This window comes from Carassius carassius, chromosome 10, assembly GCF_963082965.1.
Source record: "Carassius carassius chromosome 10, fCarCar2.1, whole genome shotgun sequence".
NCBI lineage: Eukaryota > Metazoa > Chordata > Actinopteri > Cypriniformes > Cyprinidae > Carassius > Carassius carassius.
The window spans coordinates 29,659,976-29,678,935 of NC_081764.1; the positions used below are offsets into that span (position 1 = coordinate 29,659,976).

Genomic DNA, 18,960 nt, shown 5'->3' on the forward strand with positions numbered 1-18,960 from the left:
ATAGGCTAATAATTATCATACAATACAATATTAGATTAGATTATAGTGTATAATATTATACTTTACATAATAATACATAATACACTTTATATACAGTATAGAGAGAGAGGGGGGGGGGGGGGGCATTATTTCCGGGTCCAATACATTGCTGGTTTTCGTTCACTTCAGCAAGTCATTGACATATTTTTTTTCCCCATCTTTGAAGCATTTCCTACATTATGTTACTTCTTTTATTCGTTTTTTTTTTTCAGTTATTTAATTTACGTGTATTTCAATTTTTTCTGCCCTTTTTAATTATTGCATTTATTTAAAAAAAAAATAAAAAAAATAAAATAAATAAAACGAGTCATAAAGTGTACAATAAAGCACAATCAAATCCTTATATTATAATCACATTGCACTTGAATCAAGTTAAAGGTGTAATCTGCCGATTGTCCTGCAGGTATTTGAGTATTTAAGAGCTACAGCTGCTGCACAAATAGCATATTAAATAACCCGTAGCAGATCTATACAGGTGAAGCTGGGGAAGGTGGGGGGTTTCAGAGGAACTCTGAAAGCATGCTGCAATGCTCAAGCGAATGCTAACCAGCTATCTAAATGTAAAGCAACAAGCTTATTGGCTATGAATGCAATATGAATGCTTGTGCCATCTTTCTTTAAAATAAAGGCTACTTTGTTTAATATTTTATCACTTAAGTGTGGCTTGAGTAAAATACTTTTTCAGGCACTTCTTATCAAAACACAAAAGAAAGACTGCCACAAGCCTCATGTAATGAGCACATTTGTATCTGTGAGGGAGTGTGAAGCCTTATAAATAAGCCTGGTTACCACAGGCACTTTTCTCTCACAATTATGAATAATCTACACCAGGGCTGTGTGTGGCTGTGGAATGATGTGTGTTTGTGGCGAGTTCGAGGCTGAAGGTAATAAATTACTTCCATGACTTGATCTAAGTACAGATTCTTAAAATTCCTCCCTCGTGTCATTACCAGGTACACCAGGATCCCTTCTTCTCATAGGTTTTCCAGAGTCTGGCTGTCAGCAGTACAGTAGACACTCCACAGACACAGATTGTAGGGATGTCTACTTCTAGGGTAAATATAAATTGAGGGGAGGGATGGGTTTGGTCTTAAAGAAAAATAACTGTAAAGGAGGGATCATGGGGTTGAGGTCAGAAAGAGAGAAATAAATGAGAGAAAAAGAGTAAGTATAAAAAGTTATTAATAATCAATAAATCCAAGGCAAAGATCTATAATGCAAAGATTAACTTCAGACACAGGGCTTGATCAAAAGTGAGAGATAAGATGAATAATAAAATAATCAAGTCAAAAGGTTTGAAGGGGCCTTTTTGCATCAGTTGTTTATTTATTGATTGTGTTCTAAAAAGGGGGAGATATAAAATATGATACCGGAATTTTCTTATTGTTTAATAAACTACATGCACTTTACATGCAATTTTCCCTTGGCGTATTAGACATTTCATGAAACGATTTTCTGTAAACTATAAACAATCTACAGTTTGTACAAATACTGTACAACAATACAACTTCTGTTACAAAACTCAATATGTATCCATGATTTGGTTTAAATGGCTGTTAGAAAACTTATTTATACAAAATATTTAACAATGAGATTTGTGCTGTAGGTATAATTTTGGAACTCTAGTATATGATTCCATATTAATCCAGTTGATTTGTTTTACCATACCACTCAGGATTTTTTTTGACATTTTTATTCATTCACATCAAGATTTATTGTTCTGGTACAGTGCATGTTATAAATACAGCAAAAAGTATGTTTCTTCCTTGGTGACCTGTTTAAAGCAGCACAGGTATAGATCTCCGAGCACCCATGGAAAAACATAAGATATTCTCGGTAAACTTTAACCAATAAAAAAAAAAAATGAACACACAATTGGGATTTTGTGTCATTGGCGGAAACACTGGCAAAAACATATACTGCTACCTGTGGAAAGCAGCCATGGCTTTTAAGAGAACAGGGCAACAAGTAAACAGTCACACAGATTAAGACATAAGGGCATAATAGACATGCAAAGTACCTTTTCATTTTCCACATTTGTCACAGCAGATCTTCATCCTATGCAAATTAATATGAATCATGTTTTAGTGTGGGCTGAGAAACATTGCACAAAATGTATAACTCACTTACAAAACAACAACTCTAGGAAGCTCTACAATTGAAAGAGAGTCCATGGAGAAACTGATAACCACAACAAATTATCATGTTTCCACAAGTTTGTCATAGCCACAACAATAAAAAGTGAACCAAACCAGTACCTTCCTATACACATTTCTAGCATCGTTTTTGGCCAAATTTAGTTTTGATGTTTTTAATAAACAAGCTTTCAATAACCTTTTATTTAACCTGGAACATTTCTTAAATTCGAAGTATGTTAAAGTTTGTGTGGGTTCTTTGGTTAATAACCACTGATCTATATTAGAAAACATAATAAGAACATGCATAGTAAGATACACCATTTCCGGTGGCTTCACAATTTAGAACGCAATGAGCAATCCAGTCATATAGATCAGTGTTAATAACACTATTGACTTCAACCTCTCTTCACACATAAGTTGGGTAACTTTATGTAGTTTACTTCCTCAGCTTCCAGTTTTTGCACAATAGCACATTATTCAATTACATCACAATTTGGCATTTAGTTTTGGGATGATTTCAAAGTATCTTCCTAAATGCTTCAAGAACACATAGATACTCTTTGAATCCCATGAGTAAAAGGGGAGTTCATATGTACTGAACTTGTGTCACTTCACTGTAAGAGTTTCCAAGGAAGCAGCTGTGGTATTCCAGACAATCTGTTCTTGTTTGTGCTGCGCTTATGCTCTAATGTTGCAATTACATATTGTTTTCTCCAGGGGGCGACAAGTCGTTTCTAAAAGATATGCAACCTGAGCCATTTGCCTTCAAGTGTTTTTGAGATATTCCCATACAAAACAAGAGATCAAGATGCAATTTTCCTGGAATGATAACAATGGGGGGAAAATTGATGAGGCAGGAATCCCCACCCTTTTAATGTTATCCTAACAGACAGAATTACATTTCTTGTCCTTTCTCTCATCCTGTCTCTTAATTCCTCTTTTTACTGTCAATCAAATGCATGTAAAAACTACTATTTGATAACTAAGGAAAGTTTCTAAATCACCATGTTATTTACTACTGCATGAGCCTAGTGCTATATAAGCACACACATGCCTGTCAACTGTATGAACACAATATGAACTTCAAAATTCATGCGCTTGTATGCTATGAAAATGTTATGTAATCTGTTTTAGCATGTAAAGTATCCCCAGAGTAGAGGTCAGAGGTCCATGAAGGGACTCTTTTCCACTCTCAGAAGTATGTGTTTCCACAGCCATTGCCCTGCAAAGGAAAAAGGAGGGGAAATGACATCATGGAGGCACATATAACAATGCAGAAAGAAGGAAATGGGAGCAATTAAGACATTCTGTGTTTGCGTATATAAGAAGAAAATGACAAGGAGATTCCACACAATTCTTTAAGATTTAATAATGAATTTCATGCTAGCAGTCTTTTTATTGTCCGCTATATTTTCCTGCATAGTGTAATGTAAAAGCAGAGTTTAGCAGTTCTGCTGCTAAGTTTCACCATGCTCCTGCTACAACTGAAGGCAGGAAAATACCTCCACTCACACAGCCTGAGAACTGTTTGTGTGACATTTTTTCCAGAATAAACTTACTGTAGAATGGCTACAACTGTAAAAAATAAATACTCTTAGAAAATAAATACAGGCTAAAACATATACACAAGTTCTTATTATCCACGCAGAAAGCTCCTCTAAAGTGTTGCTTAGCAAATATTTATTTAAAGGGAAAACATACACTTTTGTTTTATCTTCCTTTCTGTATCTATTTCCCTCTCTCTTTCTCTATTCACAGATGAGCTGATCCTTCAAACATGACTCTTAATATTATAGTGCTCACTTCAATATAAACAGAACAAAACCTAGAGAGCCAGAGAGAGTTAGGGGGAGGTTCTACATGTGAAGAGAGTTGCTCATGTTCCACTGTACACACCCACATACTCACACTTGACACATGCAAACACATAACTCCCTCACCAATAGGCCAGGCTAGCTGCCATGGAAACCAAGCTCCACCCCCATAGGGTGTGGACAGGCTTTTTAAGTTGTGGGGAAGCCTCTACACGGCTCTTCCAAGAGAGAGAGGAAAGAGTGAGTGTGGCTATCTTCAAAAAGGGGTGGGAACGTTGGACCTGGAAGTTGAAAAGTATTCCCAAGCCTGTAAACAAGAATCAAAGCTGTAAGAACGTGGTTGCACTAAAATCAACTAGGAGGGGAACTCAGTACAGCCGGAGCAGCTCACTTGAAGTCGAAGAAGGTAAAGAAAGAGACCATTTTCCTAAGTAAAGTTATCCGTCAAGACCAAGAGCAGCTTCAGAATGGGAGAAGATGCAGTGCAAGCAGAGAGGAGCAGCATGGTAAGCTCACATGAGAACCAAGAGCTGGTGGTGCCAAGCCCCAGCCCCACTCAGTCTTCACCCACACATAGTGGAGAACCTAGCAGCCCTGGGCCTCTGACTGGGGGAACTACAGGCACTCTCACCAGAGATGGAGCTTCACCAACAGGTCAAGTGAATGCCATCACTGTCTTGACACTTCTAGATAAGCTGGTGAACATGCTGGATACAGTGCAAGAGAACCAGCATAAGATGGAGATGAGACAGGTCGAGATAGAGGGTGCGGTGACGGGCATCCAAAATGATATGACCAAGCTCTACAAAAGTCACACTTCCACCTCCAACACGGTCAGCAAACTCCTGGAGAAGAGTCGTAAGGTCAGCGTCAACATGAAGGAGGTCAAGGACAAGATGGACAAGCAGGCCATCCAGGTGAAGAAATTGGAGGCTAATCATGCTCAGCTGATCAGGAGAAACAACTTCAAAGTGCTCATCTTCCAGGTAAAAGTACAGTGTGTTTAAAGGGGAGCAGTGGTGGGGTGTTTGATGTGCTCAGAGGAGGACATTTAATGATTGCATTGTGTGGGTGATCATTGCTGCATGTCGGTGTGCCCTGAACCAAGTTCAACAGTCTCCAACTCTTATAACAATCAGGGATATTAACTGAGTTAAATGAATCTAAATGTCATTTGACAAAATTACCTAATAGTTGAAGAACAGATCACATGCCTCCTTCAGGGTAGATCCATTTCTGAAGCAGGGGAGAAGGGTCATAGTTCAGAGTGTAAAGATGAAAGCAATGCTTCAGAGGGTGTGATGTCGCTTAAGGTCATTGTGAGGGGGGATGGAATGGAAGCAAGAACTAGGTGGTCGCCTCTTATCTCTGTCTCTCAGGCTAATGGTTTGGGGTCAAAAGCTCAGACAGGCTACTCAAACTGTTGAGTGTTTCTGGGATGTCAAACCTGGTCAAATCCATGGCTTTATATGTGGATGTTTGAGCACCTGAAAGCAGAACGCCTTTTAAGTCCATACAAATGTTGTACTTGACTCAAAGTATTAACCTCTCAAATACCCAGCTAGAATTTTAGACATCCCACTTCAGAAAGAAATCAGCAGTATTCCAAACTAAGAGAGAGCTAGAGAGCTCGAGAGAGACTCAATAGGGGACGCTTCTTTAGAAGCTTAGCCAAAAGCTATTATTTAAAGCACAATAGCCTTGAATAGAAGGTGTGTCCAGAGATCAGCTAAAGTGCAGCATAATGTGTATCCTGTTGTCAGAAGACCCATGCTGAAATGTGCTATGCTACAGCGGCTAGCTGCTGTTTACTGCAAGACCTACAATCACCCGAATGACTCAGTGATTCCAAAGTCAGAGAGCACTGAGAGAGGGCTTCCATTTCCCCCTCTCTCTTCCCAGCTGTGTGGTTACTGCAGAAGTACATGATGTAGAGAATGAGAGAAGGCCATTGAGAAACACATTTTTAGAAAGTCAGCTTTCCATCTCTGTGCGAAGAGAGTGTTTAAACTTAGACGGGGAGGTAAATTTCCTTCGATGAACTAGTGAAAACAACCCTGTAGTTTCTACAGTTGCTGTCATAAAGTGCTGTTTGTTAAAGCTGGCTTAAAAAATGTTAACAACGTGTGTGTGTGTGTGTGTGTGTGTGTGTGTTGCTATGGCATCTGCGTTGTTTATTTGGAGGGAAATCCGATTGGAGGGTATGACAGTTGAGATTTCCCTCTTTGTCCAAATTATTTCAGGCTCATTACTTGCAGAAAGGGATTTGGTTTGCATTTGCAAAGCAGTCCAGGCATGTCTGGTCAGCATCTGAGGGAATATGTAATCCAGCCATGGGGTTCTTATGGTCTCCTGATCTGTCCTGTATCATAGATGGGTGGCACTGTGGCAGACACAGGGGCAAAATGTTCCCAGAGATTTAAAATTTCCACCAAACATGCCTGTCAGACCCACACAAACATTCTTGGACAATCCTTGTCTTATTTTCTTTAATGTTTCTTCATTAACCCCCCCTTCCACTCTCCCATGGGGTTGCCTGGGTTTGTTTCTAAGGAATGGTATCTGACCAGTACTGCGACTATCCTCATTATTAAACAAACACAACTCCTGGGGGGGGGGAACCAAAAAACTTTTTCAAGTCATTTGTGCCAAGTGTTTCACACCTATATACAATTGTCCACTACTAAACAAGCTTGACAAAAACTTTAAAATAATTTTGGGTAAAGTCTTTGTGGTTTTGTAAGTCAACAAATAGTCTATTTGTCTTTTTATATTCTCAGTTTTATTTCATGACCTCTATAGCTACATTCAGGTGTTCACCACACCCTGCCGTCCTTTTTTTTTCACTTTTATCTTCCCCTGCTGTTGTTGGATTAGGGGTGCTTGGCTGGCTCCCCCCTTAGGCGGACTCACAAGCAGGAGAGAGAATGCTGTTCTTGCATAAGCAGAAACTCTGGCTGAAATGCTCACATTCCAGAGGTGGAGCAAGTCTTTCCCACTTACAAAATGATATAAATAGCAAGTAACCAAAATCAATTAGAACACCATAAAACATGAATCAAGACATTGGTCACCACATCCACAAAAGAGAAAATGAAGAAGGAGCTTGTAAAGTTTGTTAGATTATGGGGTGATTTCCTGGATTTAGCCAAACATCATTTCATTTGCAATTATTTTGCATGATGCAACGTTCAGTGAACATATTTAACTAATTGTCCCTGTGTTTCTCAAAACTTCACATATGGATTGTGTTATAGCTGCACAACATTTCCAAGTTCTCATTACACAATGCACAATTTTTATTTTTTATTTTCATGCTGAAAGCAAAATCTAGATTAGGAAACCACAAGATGGAATATTTTTACTACTAGCAATTCGCTATCACCTAATAAGGCTATCTGTGCCTCTCCAGAGAGAGAGGGGGAAAGAGGGGGAGAAAAGTGTGAGGGCAAAAAGGCCTGTTGGCAGAGAAGACAAGAGTGTTTGTTTTCCGTTGTCCATCAAAAAGGCATGATCTCTCTCCAAACTCATCTTACTGTTAGAGTTCCCACTGGTGTTAAGATGAAAATGCTAAAAGATGAGAAAAGGACTTCAGTGCAATTGAACATTTGTAACATAGCTGTTGCTCAGTGATATCCCCCCCCCCCCCCCCTCCATTTTGTTAAATGAAAATTAAACAAAAGTCTGGAACAGTTTTTTGGAGCTACTTATTCACTATAACAAACACAAATGAAATACACATTGAAACTTTAAATAAAACTGAAAAAAAGATCAATTAATAAAATGAAATAAAAAAATAACAAATTATGCTGAAAACACACCACGGTAATGACAGAAGTGTATAAGCTGTAACATTTTTTTGTTGTTGTTGTGAGGAAACAACAAGATGAAATTAACACTTCATTCCTGAGAAACAAATCATAAAAAAGGTTAGTAGATTAAAAAAGAAACTATTTTTCAAAATATGTAATGTGTGAATGTTGCTGTCACCAACAACTGTTACAGTAAAAAGTATAAATCAATCTTCATCTGAATAGAACTGGGAATAGTGTATTTGGTGAGCTAACTTGTCCATGTATGAGAAAACATAAATGTCAGAGGTGTAAAATATATTGTTGAACTAAAAAGAATCAAACTGCATTATGATGAAATAACAAAACTGTAATTTAAAGAATTAAATTACATGCAAATATTTACACCTCTAGCGGGTATGTGGCCTCGGGGTCTGACCTGCATAATTCCACTGGATAGGGTTAAATACTGGATAAGCATGTTAAATGTGTTATATGAGAGGAATTCGACATGTTCATATGCATAAGACCAGTAAAAACTACTAGATGCTCATAAGAATCATTTGTTTTAGGAATCAAGCTATACTTATCACATGTATTGTGTTTCTGATGCACTAAAAATGTTCATAAAAGTAGTTTGTTTGTGAAATTTACTATATTCATGATTAAAAGAATATATATATATATATTTGTATTCAGCCCTACACAATAAGTCTTACTTCTGTCAAAAGAATGAACAGACATATTAAATGATAAAACACTTGTCATTGTAGCATTTAATCTGGAAATTTAAACACGCAGCATGTTTATAGTTATCCTGACAGCTGTTCAATACACTGCCTGCAGGTGCTTACCTCCTTTCTTTTAACAGCCAGAATGAAATCAAATGAAATGCAAACAAATCATTTAAATTCATATTTGACAATCAAATCCAAATTGAGCACAAGCATACAGAAAATGTATACACTAAGAAACACACACACACACTAATTAAAGAAAAAAACAAAACACAAAAGCACACCTGTGATAGCTCTATATGCTAAATACTAAATTATTGAAGCAGATGAAGGCAACTGATATTCTCAGTGTCTGAAAGAATTGTAAGTTAACACTGGCTGGGTCTTCCTGAGCTGGACATACACTGTAATGATCTACAAAAACAGACATCCTTTTGCACTAGGTTTACAAAAGCTGAAAGAACTCTGGATCTTTTGTCCTATCTAAATACACACACACACTGAAGAGACAAAGCTGTTATTGTGTGTGTTCTGTGACAGGGAGCAATGCCAGCACAGAGGGAAAACTATACACACTCATAATGCCATGGTAACACATGGGGACATACATGCTGGGACAAACCAGCCCCGAAACAGACTACACATCAACTACAAAGGAAACTGCAACAAAACCGTACCCTTTCACACTGATCTTTCATCATCCTCTTCTTTCAGAATAAAGGACAAGTAATAAGCCCATTTAGGCTGATACCAGATCTCTGATTCACATCAGGGTCCTGATTACCCTGTTAAAGTTTATTCTGCAATAATGACTACTGACTGTGTATTATTCCACTTATTACAGTGACTACTTTGGGAGAAGAAGAAAAAATACTAATGGACAAGAAAAACTGAAATTATAACATTATGTGAGAGGAAGAAAACAGATTGCAAAATGCTGAGACTGACCAGTCAGGATCAAGTATTCCAGAGAGCCCTGTAATGCACTATATAGGCATAGGATTGAATCGCATTTCTCGAACTCTGACAAAAGAACATTTCTCAATGAATAATTGTAATAATGGCAAATAGCTGGTTTGAAGAGATTTGCTCATGTCATGTAAACATCTTAATCCATGTAATTCCTTAAACTGATCGCTGCCAATTATGCATGTAAACTTGGTTATTGCTTGAGGTTTTTCCAGGGCTGATTTTTTTTAGAGAGGGAAAGTCTCTTCTACTCAGCTCTTCCAACCAATCCTGCTCCAACAATTTATTTCCGCCTCACATTTTACACACACACAAAAACACATGCACACTCATATAACAGTACATTTCTTTGCACACACAAACAATGCTGAACAAATTAAAGGGTTAGTTCATCCAAAAATGAAAAATTATGTCATTAATGACTCGCCCTCATGTCGTTCCAAACCCGTAAGACCTCCATTCATCTTCGGAACACAGTTTAGATTTAGTCCGAGAGCATTTTTGGATAAAATAACCCTTTAAGCTAAAGCTAATAAGTACAAATTAAACATGTGAACATATTTTAAAGATATATAATTGTTAGATTAGATCAAGATATCTAGGAAAACAACTTTGTGATGATTCATTATTCATGATTCATTACTTAATCATTTTTTGACCATTTAGGTAAACGTTTACCCAAAACTGAAAATTTGCTTCCGTTTACCAACGGATCCTCTGCAGTGAATGGGTGCCATCAGAAAAAGAGTTCAAACATCTGATAAAATATCACAATAATCCACATGTAATGAAACAATTTACTGTTTATGCTTATAAACGGTGCTCTGCATATTTCTCTTCTGATTCAGATTAGATTACTTTTTCACCTCTCATATTTTAGCAAGATGCAATTGTTTGAAATGAAAAACGTCTATGGACATAAACACGCTGCTTTCCACATCATAACATGTTGATGAACTGGATTGGTGTGGATTACTTGTGGATTATTGTCATGTTTTTTATCATCTGTTTGGACTCTCATTCTGACAGCACCCATTCACTGCAGAGGATTCTTTTGATGAGCAAGTGATGCAATGTTACATTTCTCAAAAAAAAATTTTCATGATAAAAAAATCTAACTCATTCTCATCTTAATGGCCTGAGTGTGAGTACATTTTAAGATTTTGGGGTGAATCAAAAAGAGAAAGTGAGATTCTAGTTAAGTGTGTTCGATTATTGCCTCATCTTGTTGGGTTGGAATAGAACACTATTATAGAAAAAGCTGAATTGCCATCATGCTACGAAATAATTAAAAACAATGGTTAAGTTAGTAGATATTTTACTCCTTAGTTAGTTATTACCAACACTCCGAACATACATTACTCTCTTTTCTCTCTTTCAGTGTGTCGCAAAGATCACTGTTTATTTTTGATAGAGACAGAGAATGTATATGCATTTCACATGTGATGAAAAAGCAGCGAACATGGGTGAGTGTATGAGGTTAAAGAGTTGCTTCCTGTCAGATGTGATGTTAATGGCCAGCAGGAAAGGGAATGTAAGCATTAAAGTTTTTCAGGTAATTACAGGAGCTGTAGGTCCTGCTGAATCAATGAAGATAAAAACATAGCATGAACTTAACACCCAACCCCCCCATACCCCCTCCCCCCCCCCACACACACACACATACATTTTCAAAAACAGCCACTTACAACTCTCTCTCTACTCTCCACACCATGCACCCTTGAGCTAATATTTACCCCCAATACTTCATAAGTAGCCCTCAAGGTGACGCATATGTCAAGTGTGTTTAGAACATGAAGTGAGTACTGGGAAAACAACTGGATAGCATCTCTGATAACACTATAACTGACAGCAATGAGAGGAGAGATCATGGTACAGAGAGGTGCCTGCACTTGTGTGTGTATATCTGTGGACATACACTAACCAACTGTCAAACATTTGGACATATCTATATAATAAATGAGACATGTAATATACAAATGGTTCAACAGGAATTACTGACCTAACAATGTTACAGCAAAACAAATATTTTAGCTTCTTTAAAGTGGATAACTGGGCTGCTTTTCAGTAATTCATCCATTAAAAAAAAAATTATAATAATTAATTAATTTTTGAAAATTAAATGTAATAATACAGATAATAGATTTCGTAAAGAAACTCATAAACAGTATACATTTGAAGTCATTCATAATTGTCAAGAAACTAATTTCAATTATTTAAGCCTATAGAGGTCTTTAGATCGAAAGGTTTTTAATTGGACATTTTACTGAGAATTCTGTCATTTATTCACAGTCATGTCATTCAAACTTGTATGACATTCATCTGCAGATTACAAAATAAAAAATGTTGAATAATAAATTAAGTAACAGCAGGCATAAAGTAATGCATGGATTTATGTGTCTAGGACCACATCTGGTCAAATAAACATCAAATAAAACCCAGTTTTTTTTCTTGCACAGAGAGTGCAGGCACAAAGCATGCATTGTGCTGTTTACTTAAATTTTCTCTATAAAAATGGACTCCGATAATAACCATAAACCGTAACAGAAACTGTATTTACCCCTTGTGAGATCTCCTTATATTTTTCGTTCATATATGAGAAAACATATCAACTCTGCTACCATAAGTGCCAACATTGCCTGAGGCAAGAGGGACCGCTTTAGCATGCAAATGAATCAGAATATCATTTGACAGAATGCTCAACGTGAGGTAATCATGATCTTTAGTGACAAAAACATATTTTAAGAGAGTCTAAATTTTTTTTAACACAACTAGAATATGAAGACAATGTAGATGTAGAGGAGGTTATAGTCATTTACAAGTAATTTTCAGATCTCTTACCTAAAAGGCAGAATGAACTGTTTGGTTCCCCACTGAGAAAATGACAGGAACTTGTGTCTCTGGAGGCTCTAAGGAGCAATTCTTTAACCTGTTTGTTGCTGATTTATTGTATTTAATAACTTTGGGGGATATATGTTACTTTGTGTTTTTGCTATCAGCATAATCTATTCATATTAAGTAATTTAAGATACACATGTTCTGGGGACAAGCTTGAACCTGGTTAACCAGGTTAAGTCAAGAGAAACTGTTCACTTTAAACAGTACAATTACGCAAGCTCCTGTCAGACACGTATCAAAATTTCAATACTCTACTTTCATTCTTAGAGGCTTTCCTACATGCTGGAAATTTGTGAGTTACTGACATTGCTGTATTATCTACAGTTATAACTAAAAAGTGATTTAATGACTGTTGATAGACACTCTTCTTGCCACGAAGGCTAGTCCAGTGGCTCAGCACCTTTTCAAATTGGCAATTTGAGCTACGGATTGCCAACTTCAGTCTTGAGGACAGTACTTGAAAACATGCAAATAAACAAATGTTAACAAAGAGCAATAGCGGCATCAGAGGCATCCAAGCAAAAAAACAACTCTCAAAACAGCACTGACTTTGAGTTAAGTAAATTGTGCCATAAAACCAATTTCTAAAGCTTTGCCAAATAAATGCATGAATAAATATCATTACTTTAATCCAAAGCAATTTCATTATTTCATTCATTATCCTTATTATAATCGAGGGGGGGGGAAAGCGGTTTTGTCTAAATTATTAATTATACGCCATTGCATTACCTTTAATATATGTCAATTTAAATTGAAAATAATGATCCTACATTAATAATATTTACAGAAAGATGATGTCACAGTGCAACCATTTTAATGATCCTAAAACAGTCATTTCTTTTTTATTTGTGGTGAAATGTGACCTGTTAAATTTGAAGTAGGTTTACTACTAATGCTAAATATTTCTAATTATAACCCTGAAGGAGGATAAATTGTGTTTATTTGTTCTTTTTATGGTTACAATTATAACTTGGTTTGATAAAGAATTGCATTCATTATTCTCTAATTCATAATCCAATTTGCTGTATCAAAAATCACAGACAATATTACTGTTATAAAATACTTATTATATTTATTCTTTTCTTTTTTTAAAGCTGATTCTTATTTTAATTCTTTCAGAAGTTCCTCTTTAAATGGTCAAGTGAAGCACTTAATTTGCCTTTTGATTCTTCTGATTCCCAAAATGTTATCATTTGGCATCTGTACCTCCATTTCTTGATGTTTAATTTGAAACATTCTCAGGAGGTTCATGGAAAACTGCACCTTGCCAAAAAAAAAAAAAAAAAAAAAAAAACACCTTCTAACAATCCCATCACAACAAAAAGTGAATACTCTACTTTAACAAAGCATCAGGAGGGAAACAATACAAACCTACACTTTGCTTTCATGATCCTTAAATGCAAATATACAATTACGAACAGTGTCACTCTGTTTTCTAAAGCTTTGTTTCTAAGTCCAAGTTTCAAAGTTTACTAACTGTTTACTCTGACCAGAGACTGATGGAGCATGGCAATTCTATGTTAAAGTTTGTTGGGAGTTGGCCAAATTCATTCTTAAACTGTGCCAGCAAAATCATACCAATACCTTTGATCTATATTTGCCGTCGAAAGTAAAGCTCTTTCGTGGTTGGACAGATCTTCTAAATCCCAAAAGTGGTATTTCAGCCCTGGTTTAGCACGTTGCATATATCCTCAGGGATTACTGTCAGTCATAATGTACCCTTTTTGTTAGTTTTCTTGTTAGGTCAAATCTATTCCTCCACTTTGACAGGCAACCCTTGCACTCAGAGAGCTTCAGAGGCCAGAGTTACAACAGCAACACAACCTCTCTATCATGTTAGAAGCACAGATGTGAACATTAAGGCTCTTTGCAAGCAGTATACCAAAATAAGAAATATCAAGGCATGTTCAAATTCAGTGTTTGCACAACATTCTACTAAGGTACCTTCATCTGTTTGCTTAGATGTTTCCTTCGCTGCTTATTATATCTCAGTTCTGTGTGTGTGCTTTGGCAGCTGATAGAAAGAATAAAATAGAACCTGATGAAGCAATTGACCCTTTGCAAATACCTTCCTTAGTTACTGTTGCTACGTCTGACAAGCCATGGCGCTCTCACACCACACATCAAGTTATAGTGCAGTGAAAAATACATTGCAGAGCAAAGAGGACACTGACACTGCTCGGGGTGTGTGTTCACTGCTGTGTGTGTGCACTTTGGATGGGTTAAATGCAGAGCACGAATTCTGAGTATGGGTCACCATACTTGGCTGAATGTCACTTCACTTCACATCACTTAACAACATGCCAACAGACAAGACAAAGCTTTTTAGTATGAAACATAGTCTCAGCTTTAACATTTTGGCTTTTTTAAAAGAAATTCAACCGATAAATAGTTTTGTGTCTCTTTAATGTATAGTGACTCGATACAGATCGCTGTAGCGCCTCAGTTCAAGCAACATGTGAACTGATCATCTCTCCCTCTTTACTAGTTATAGCACAAAATAAACATGAAAGAACATCATAAGGTATCTTGTTTCAACCGCAGAAAGACGTCAATACAGACCATTTTTCATGGCTAAGTCCACCGATGTTAATCTACTACTGGTTTTATGATTGGTCAGTTCGCCTGTCAGTCAAACTCCAGGTGAAGGGTCAATTGAGATTCATAAATGATAATTTCAATGAACGTCAATTTAAATGTCCATGATGCTATTTCTGCTGAGACATAAGCAACAGTTTAGTTCACATAAAAAAAAAAAATGCAATGATGTTTTCTTCATAATTTAGCCCTAAAAGAACATATATGCCCAATTAAGGTGCTATTTGCATTCATATATTGTGTGTGCTTACATTTCAGGCTGTATGAAAACAGTATAGTTAAAGTGATTAACTGGGAAATTTCCTACATGACATGACCTCATCTGTATTAGAATTTAGAGTCTTATCTCTAAGAGAGAAGTTCTCAGGCTCTCCTGCGCATTTCTGACATGCCATGGAACTTTCTGATGGGTGGGAGGCAAACGGGACTTCTGTCCAGGTGTCCCTGTTGCTGCACTCCACCACAAATGCTTCCTGAACCTCATCCTACTCCATTTCAAAGCCCTACACCAGACTTCCCTGCTTTCTCTCTTTTTCCAGTTGCCCTTCTCTCTCTCTCTTTCTGTCCAGGCTGTCTTCCAAAACTCAGTGGAAATTCTGATATGAGTTGTGTAGGGTCATGCCTGGCCTTCCTTCCTATCGTCTTACTATTCTTCAGCCTTTATGATTGTCTCCAGAAAGGAAAATTTGGTCAGTACACAATGTTTTTTTACAACAGATGTTCTTGTCTCATTGAGTCATTTTAAAAATCATGCATCCACTACTCAACTTCACTGCATATAGTGCTTTATATTACAACCTGAGCATGATAACCTTGATGATGTTTGTGACACTGAATATTCTTTTAAAAGACAAATTCTTGAAACTATAATAAAACCTCATTGTGTGGTCAAGGATGTTGACAGCTCTTTGACAGCTCACTGTACTTCTAAGTGCAACAAGTACTTAATTAGTTTAAACCCCTTCATAATGGCCCCTGCTATTTCAGACAAACCATTGGCTGAAGGTGTCCATTTTAAGAAGAGTTTTCTCTCTCTTTCTCTCTCTCTCTCTATCACTGTTGTTTTGACTTTTCAGAGCACCAGAGACAGTGGCTTCATGTTCATTTTAAGTATTTCATTAGATTCATTTGATTATCTCTTAAGCTATGGGCCTCACCATGAAGCCTTTACCCTTTTCTAAAAGGCATTTTGATTATATTAAGGCCTTCTGAAAGGCATTAATAGAGTATGATGTTATGTAGAAATGATTAAAGATATCTCCCACAAACACATGACTGCTCTATGTATCATCAACATTCTTAAACTCCAGTTGTCTAGACAAAAATAAAATTAAAATAAAAATACAAATCTTTTAGGAAGCAATTTCAGCAGTGACTTGGATTCTTCTATGGTATTAGTAACTGGGAAACCACTGCATAACAAAGATTTTGAAATCTAAAAGTTCTGAGCACTAATTTTGGCAGAACTGTGCATTAAAGGGTTAGTTCACCCAAAAATGAAAATTTGTCTATAAATTACTGACCTGAAGTCATCCTAGGTGTATATGACTTTCTTCTTTCAAACGAATCCAGTCAGAGTTATTTTAAAAATTGTCTTTGATCTTTCAAGCTGTTTGATGCTACTCAGCGGGTGTTCCACTGCATTGGTTCATGAGAAGTTTAATAAAAAGTGCATCCATTAAAAAAATGAACAAAGGCCTTTTGTAGCGAATCAATGCTAAGAAAAATATCCATATTAAAACATAATTATGACTTTAATCTAGCTTGCGCTCACTGTTCTGTGGGAATGACGTATGAGGTCAGCATTGCGCACGCGTCGGTGAGTCTCATGAAAACCAACGTTTGTTAACAGGGGCAAATAAAGCAAAGTTTCCTTACTTTAGCAAAGGAAAACCAGTCTTCTCTTGGCTTATATTGAAATCCTCCGACATTCTTCTTTGCAAATCCTCATTTTGTACTTCTAATTAGTGATCGATGTTTTGTCTTGTCTCTCCGCTGCGGTTCCGCGTGCGTCATTTCTTTGCGGCTAAAACTGCTTCTTTTGTAACTGTGAGTGCAAGCTAGATTCAAGTGATTATTACGTTTTGAATATGGATTTTTTTTTTACAAAAACACATTGATTGGCTACAGGAGGCCTCTGTTCATCCCTGAAACATTATTTCTTAATGTATGAGCTTTTTATTAAACTTCTCAAGTACAGATGCAGTGCAACACCCGATGAGTTGCATCAAACAGCATTAAAGATCAAATACAATTTTTTAATAACTCCAACTGAATTTGTCTGAAAGAAGGAAGTCATATACACCGAGGATGACTTCAGGATGAGTTATTTATGGCTTAATTTGTATTTTTGTGTGAACTAACCCTTTAAGGGCAATCATATGTAGTGTGAAAATAATGCTGTATGTGAACTGAATAATTTATTAGATCTTTTCCATTTTTTGTTGTGCAGGAGGAAAATGAAATCCCTTCAAGTGTCTTTGTGAAGGAACCTGCACCATTACCTGAAGTGGAGGAGGAGACCCCGACCATTGATACCAACCGTTCTCAAGAGGAGGGCCTTCAGACCATCGCCCTCTCCTCGGATGAGGAGCAGGGACCAGAAGAGGATGATGATGAAATTTTGGCCGCTTTGGACCTCGAGAGTGAAATCACAGTTGAAAAATCTAGAGCTGAGAAAATCAAGCGCTCCAGTCTGAAGAAAGTGGACAGCCTGAAGAAAGCTTTCTCCAGGCAAAATATCGAGAAGAAGATGAACAAGATCAGCACCAAGATTGTGTCCCCAGAGAAACGTGAGAAAATCAAAAAGAGTCTGACACCAAACCACCAGAAGAACCCTAGTGCCAAGAGCTCCTCTTTCAAGGTCTCTCCTCTCACCTTCAACATCAAGAAGAACCGCAGTGGGGATACTGAACCAGAGGCTGAGGCCTCAGCTCAATCAGAGAGCGCCATTGCCTCCATTGAACTGGCCCCGATTGAGAGCCCAACTGAAGACCTGTCCTTCAAAGAGGTCCACACCCAACTTGCACCAGCACAGGAGGAAGTAAAGGCAGCTGTGGAAGCAATGGAGAAAAAGGATCAGCTCAACATACTGAATGGCACAGCCGAGGTTGAGCTGTCGATCACAGAAATAAGCGAGGAGTATGCTCTTTCTGCGACCCTGCCCCAGGACACCTTCCAGATAGAGGTGTCTCACAGTGCTTTACAGGGAGAGGATGAAGAGGAGGAAAATGGAAAAGAAAGAGTGCAGAGTGAAGACAGCCCTCTAGCAGAAGCTGCAGCTGCAAGCCAAGCAGAACGTATTGCTGTAGGCCAAGCATCCTAATGTCCTGACCCTCCATTCCAGCACCAGGACATCCTCCTAAGCTGAAAAAAAAACACTCTCTCCCTTATCAGAGTCAGCCATCCCTGCCATGAACCCAGACGTCTGCCCTGTCCGCACTGAATACAGACTTACAATACAGTCTATTCAAAGGCAAAATTCATGAAATGTGACATTTGCTTTAAAATCCTATATTGCTGTTGTTAGTCCCTAGTCTTTTAGCAGAAATGAATGTGAAAGCAGTCTTATCAGTTCATCTAATCCAACTGTCTGTTACAAACCTTCCGCTTGTGGGAAAACTACTTCAGCTGGTATTACTACCCTTACGAAAGGAAAATATATTTACCAATATATTTCTTAAAATATATTGTGATATATTGTAATATATTATTTTCCCCTTTTTATTTTCTAATATATTATATATTTGAATACATTTAACAATATATTAATGATACATATATTATATAATATATTGCAAAATATACAAATGATTGCCGCTTTCAATATATTGCAATATATTGGCAAAAATAAATATATATAAGAATATATGCCTAATATATTACATGATATTTTCCAATATACTGCAATATATTTTTGTTTCATAAGGGTACACACTCTGTCTTCCTCTGGTGGTGCTTAACTGTCAGCTGAGAA

General features: G+C 37.1%; 1 protein-coding gene across 1 annotated transcript; it reads left to right on the plus strand.

Moving 5' to 3' along the window:
• The first annotated feature begins 4,203 nt into the window (after positions 1 to 4,203).
• On the plus strand, positions 4,204 to 18,621 carry LOC132152123 (caveolae-associated protein 2-like). The gene is made up of 2 exons (XM_059560833.1): positions 4,204 to 4,977; positions 17,437 to 18,621. Exons 1-2 carry the CDS (start codon positions 4,459 to 4,461, stop codon positions 18,307 to 18,309), a joined length of 1,392 nt encoding a protein of 463 aa, XP_059416816.1. The 5' UTR covers positions 4,204 to 4,458; the 3' UTR covers positions 18,310 to 18,621.
• Positions 18,622 to 18,960: the final 339 nt, after the last annotated feature.

Coding starts and splice junctions, on each gene's coding strand:
- LOC132152123 (XM_059560833.1), top strand. CDS start 4,459: ATGGGAGAAGATGCAGTGCAAGCAGAGAGGAGCAGCATGGTAAGCTCA. Junction 4,978..17,436: donor TCAAAGTGCTCATCTTCCAG/GTAAAAGTACAG, acceptor TTTGTTGTGCAG/GAGGAAAATGAAATCCCTTC.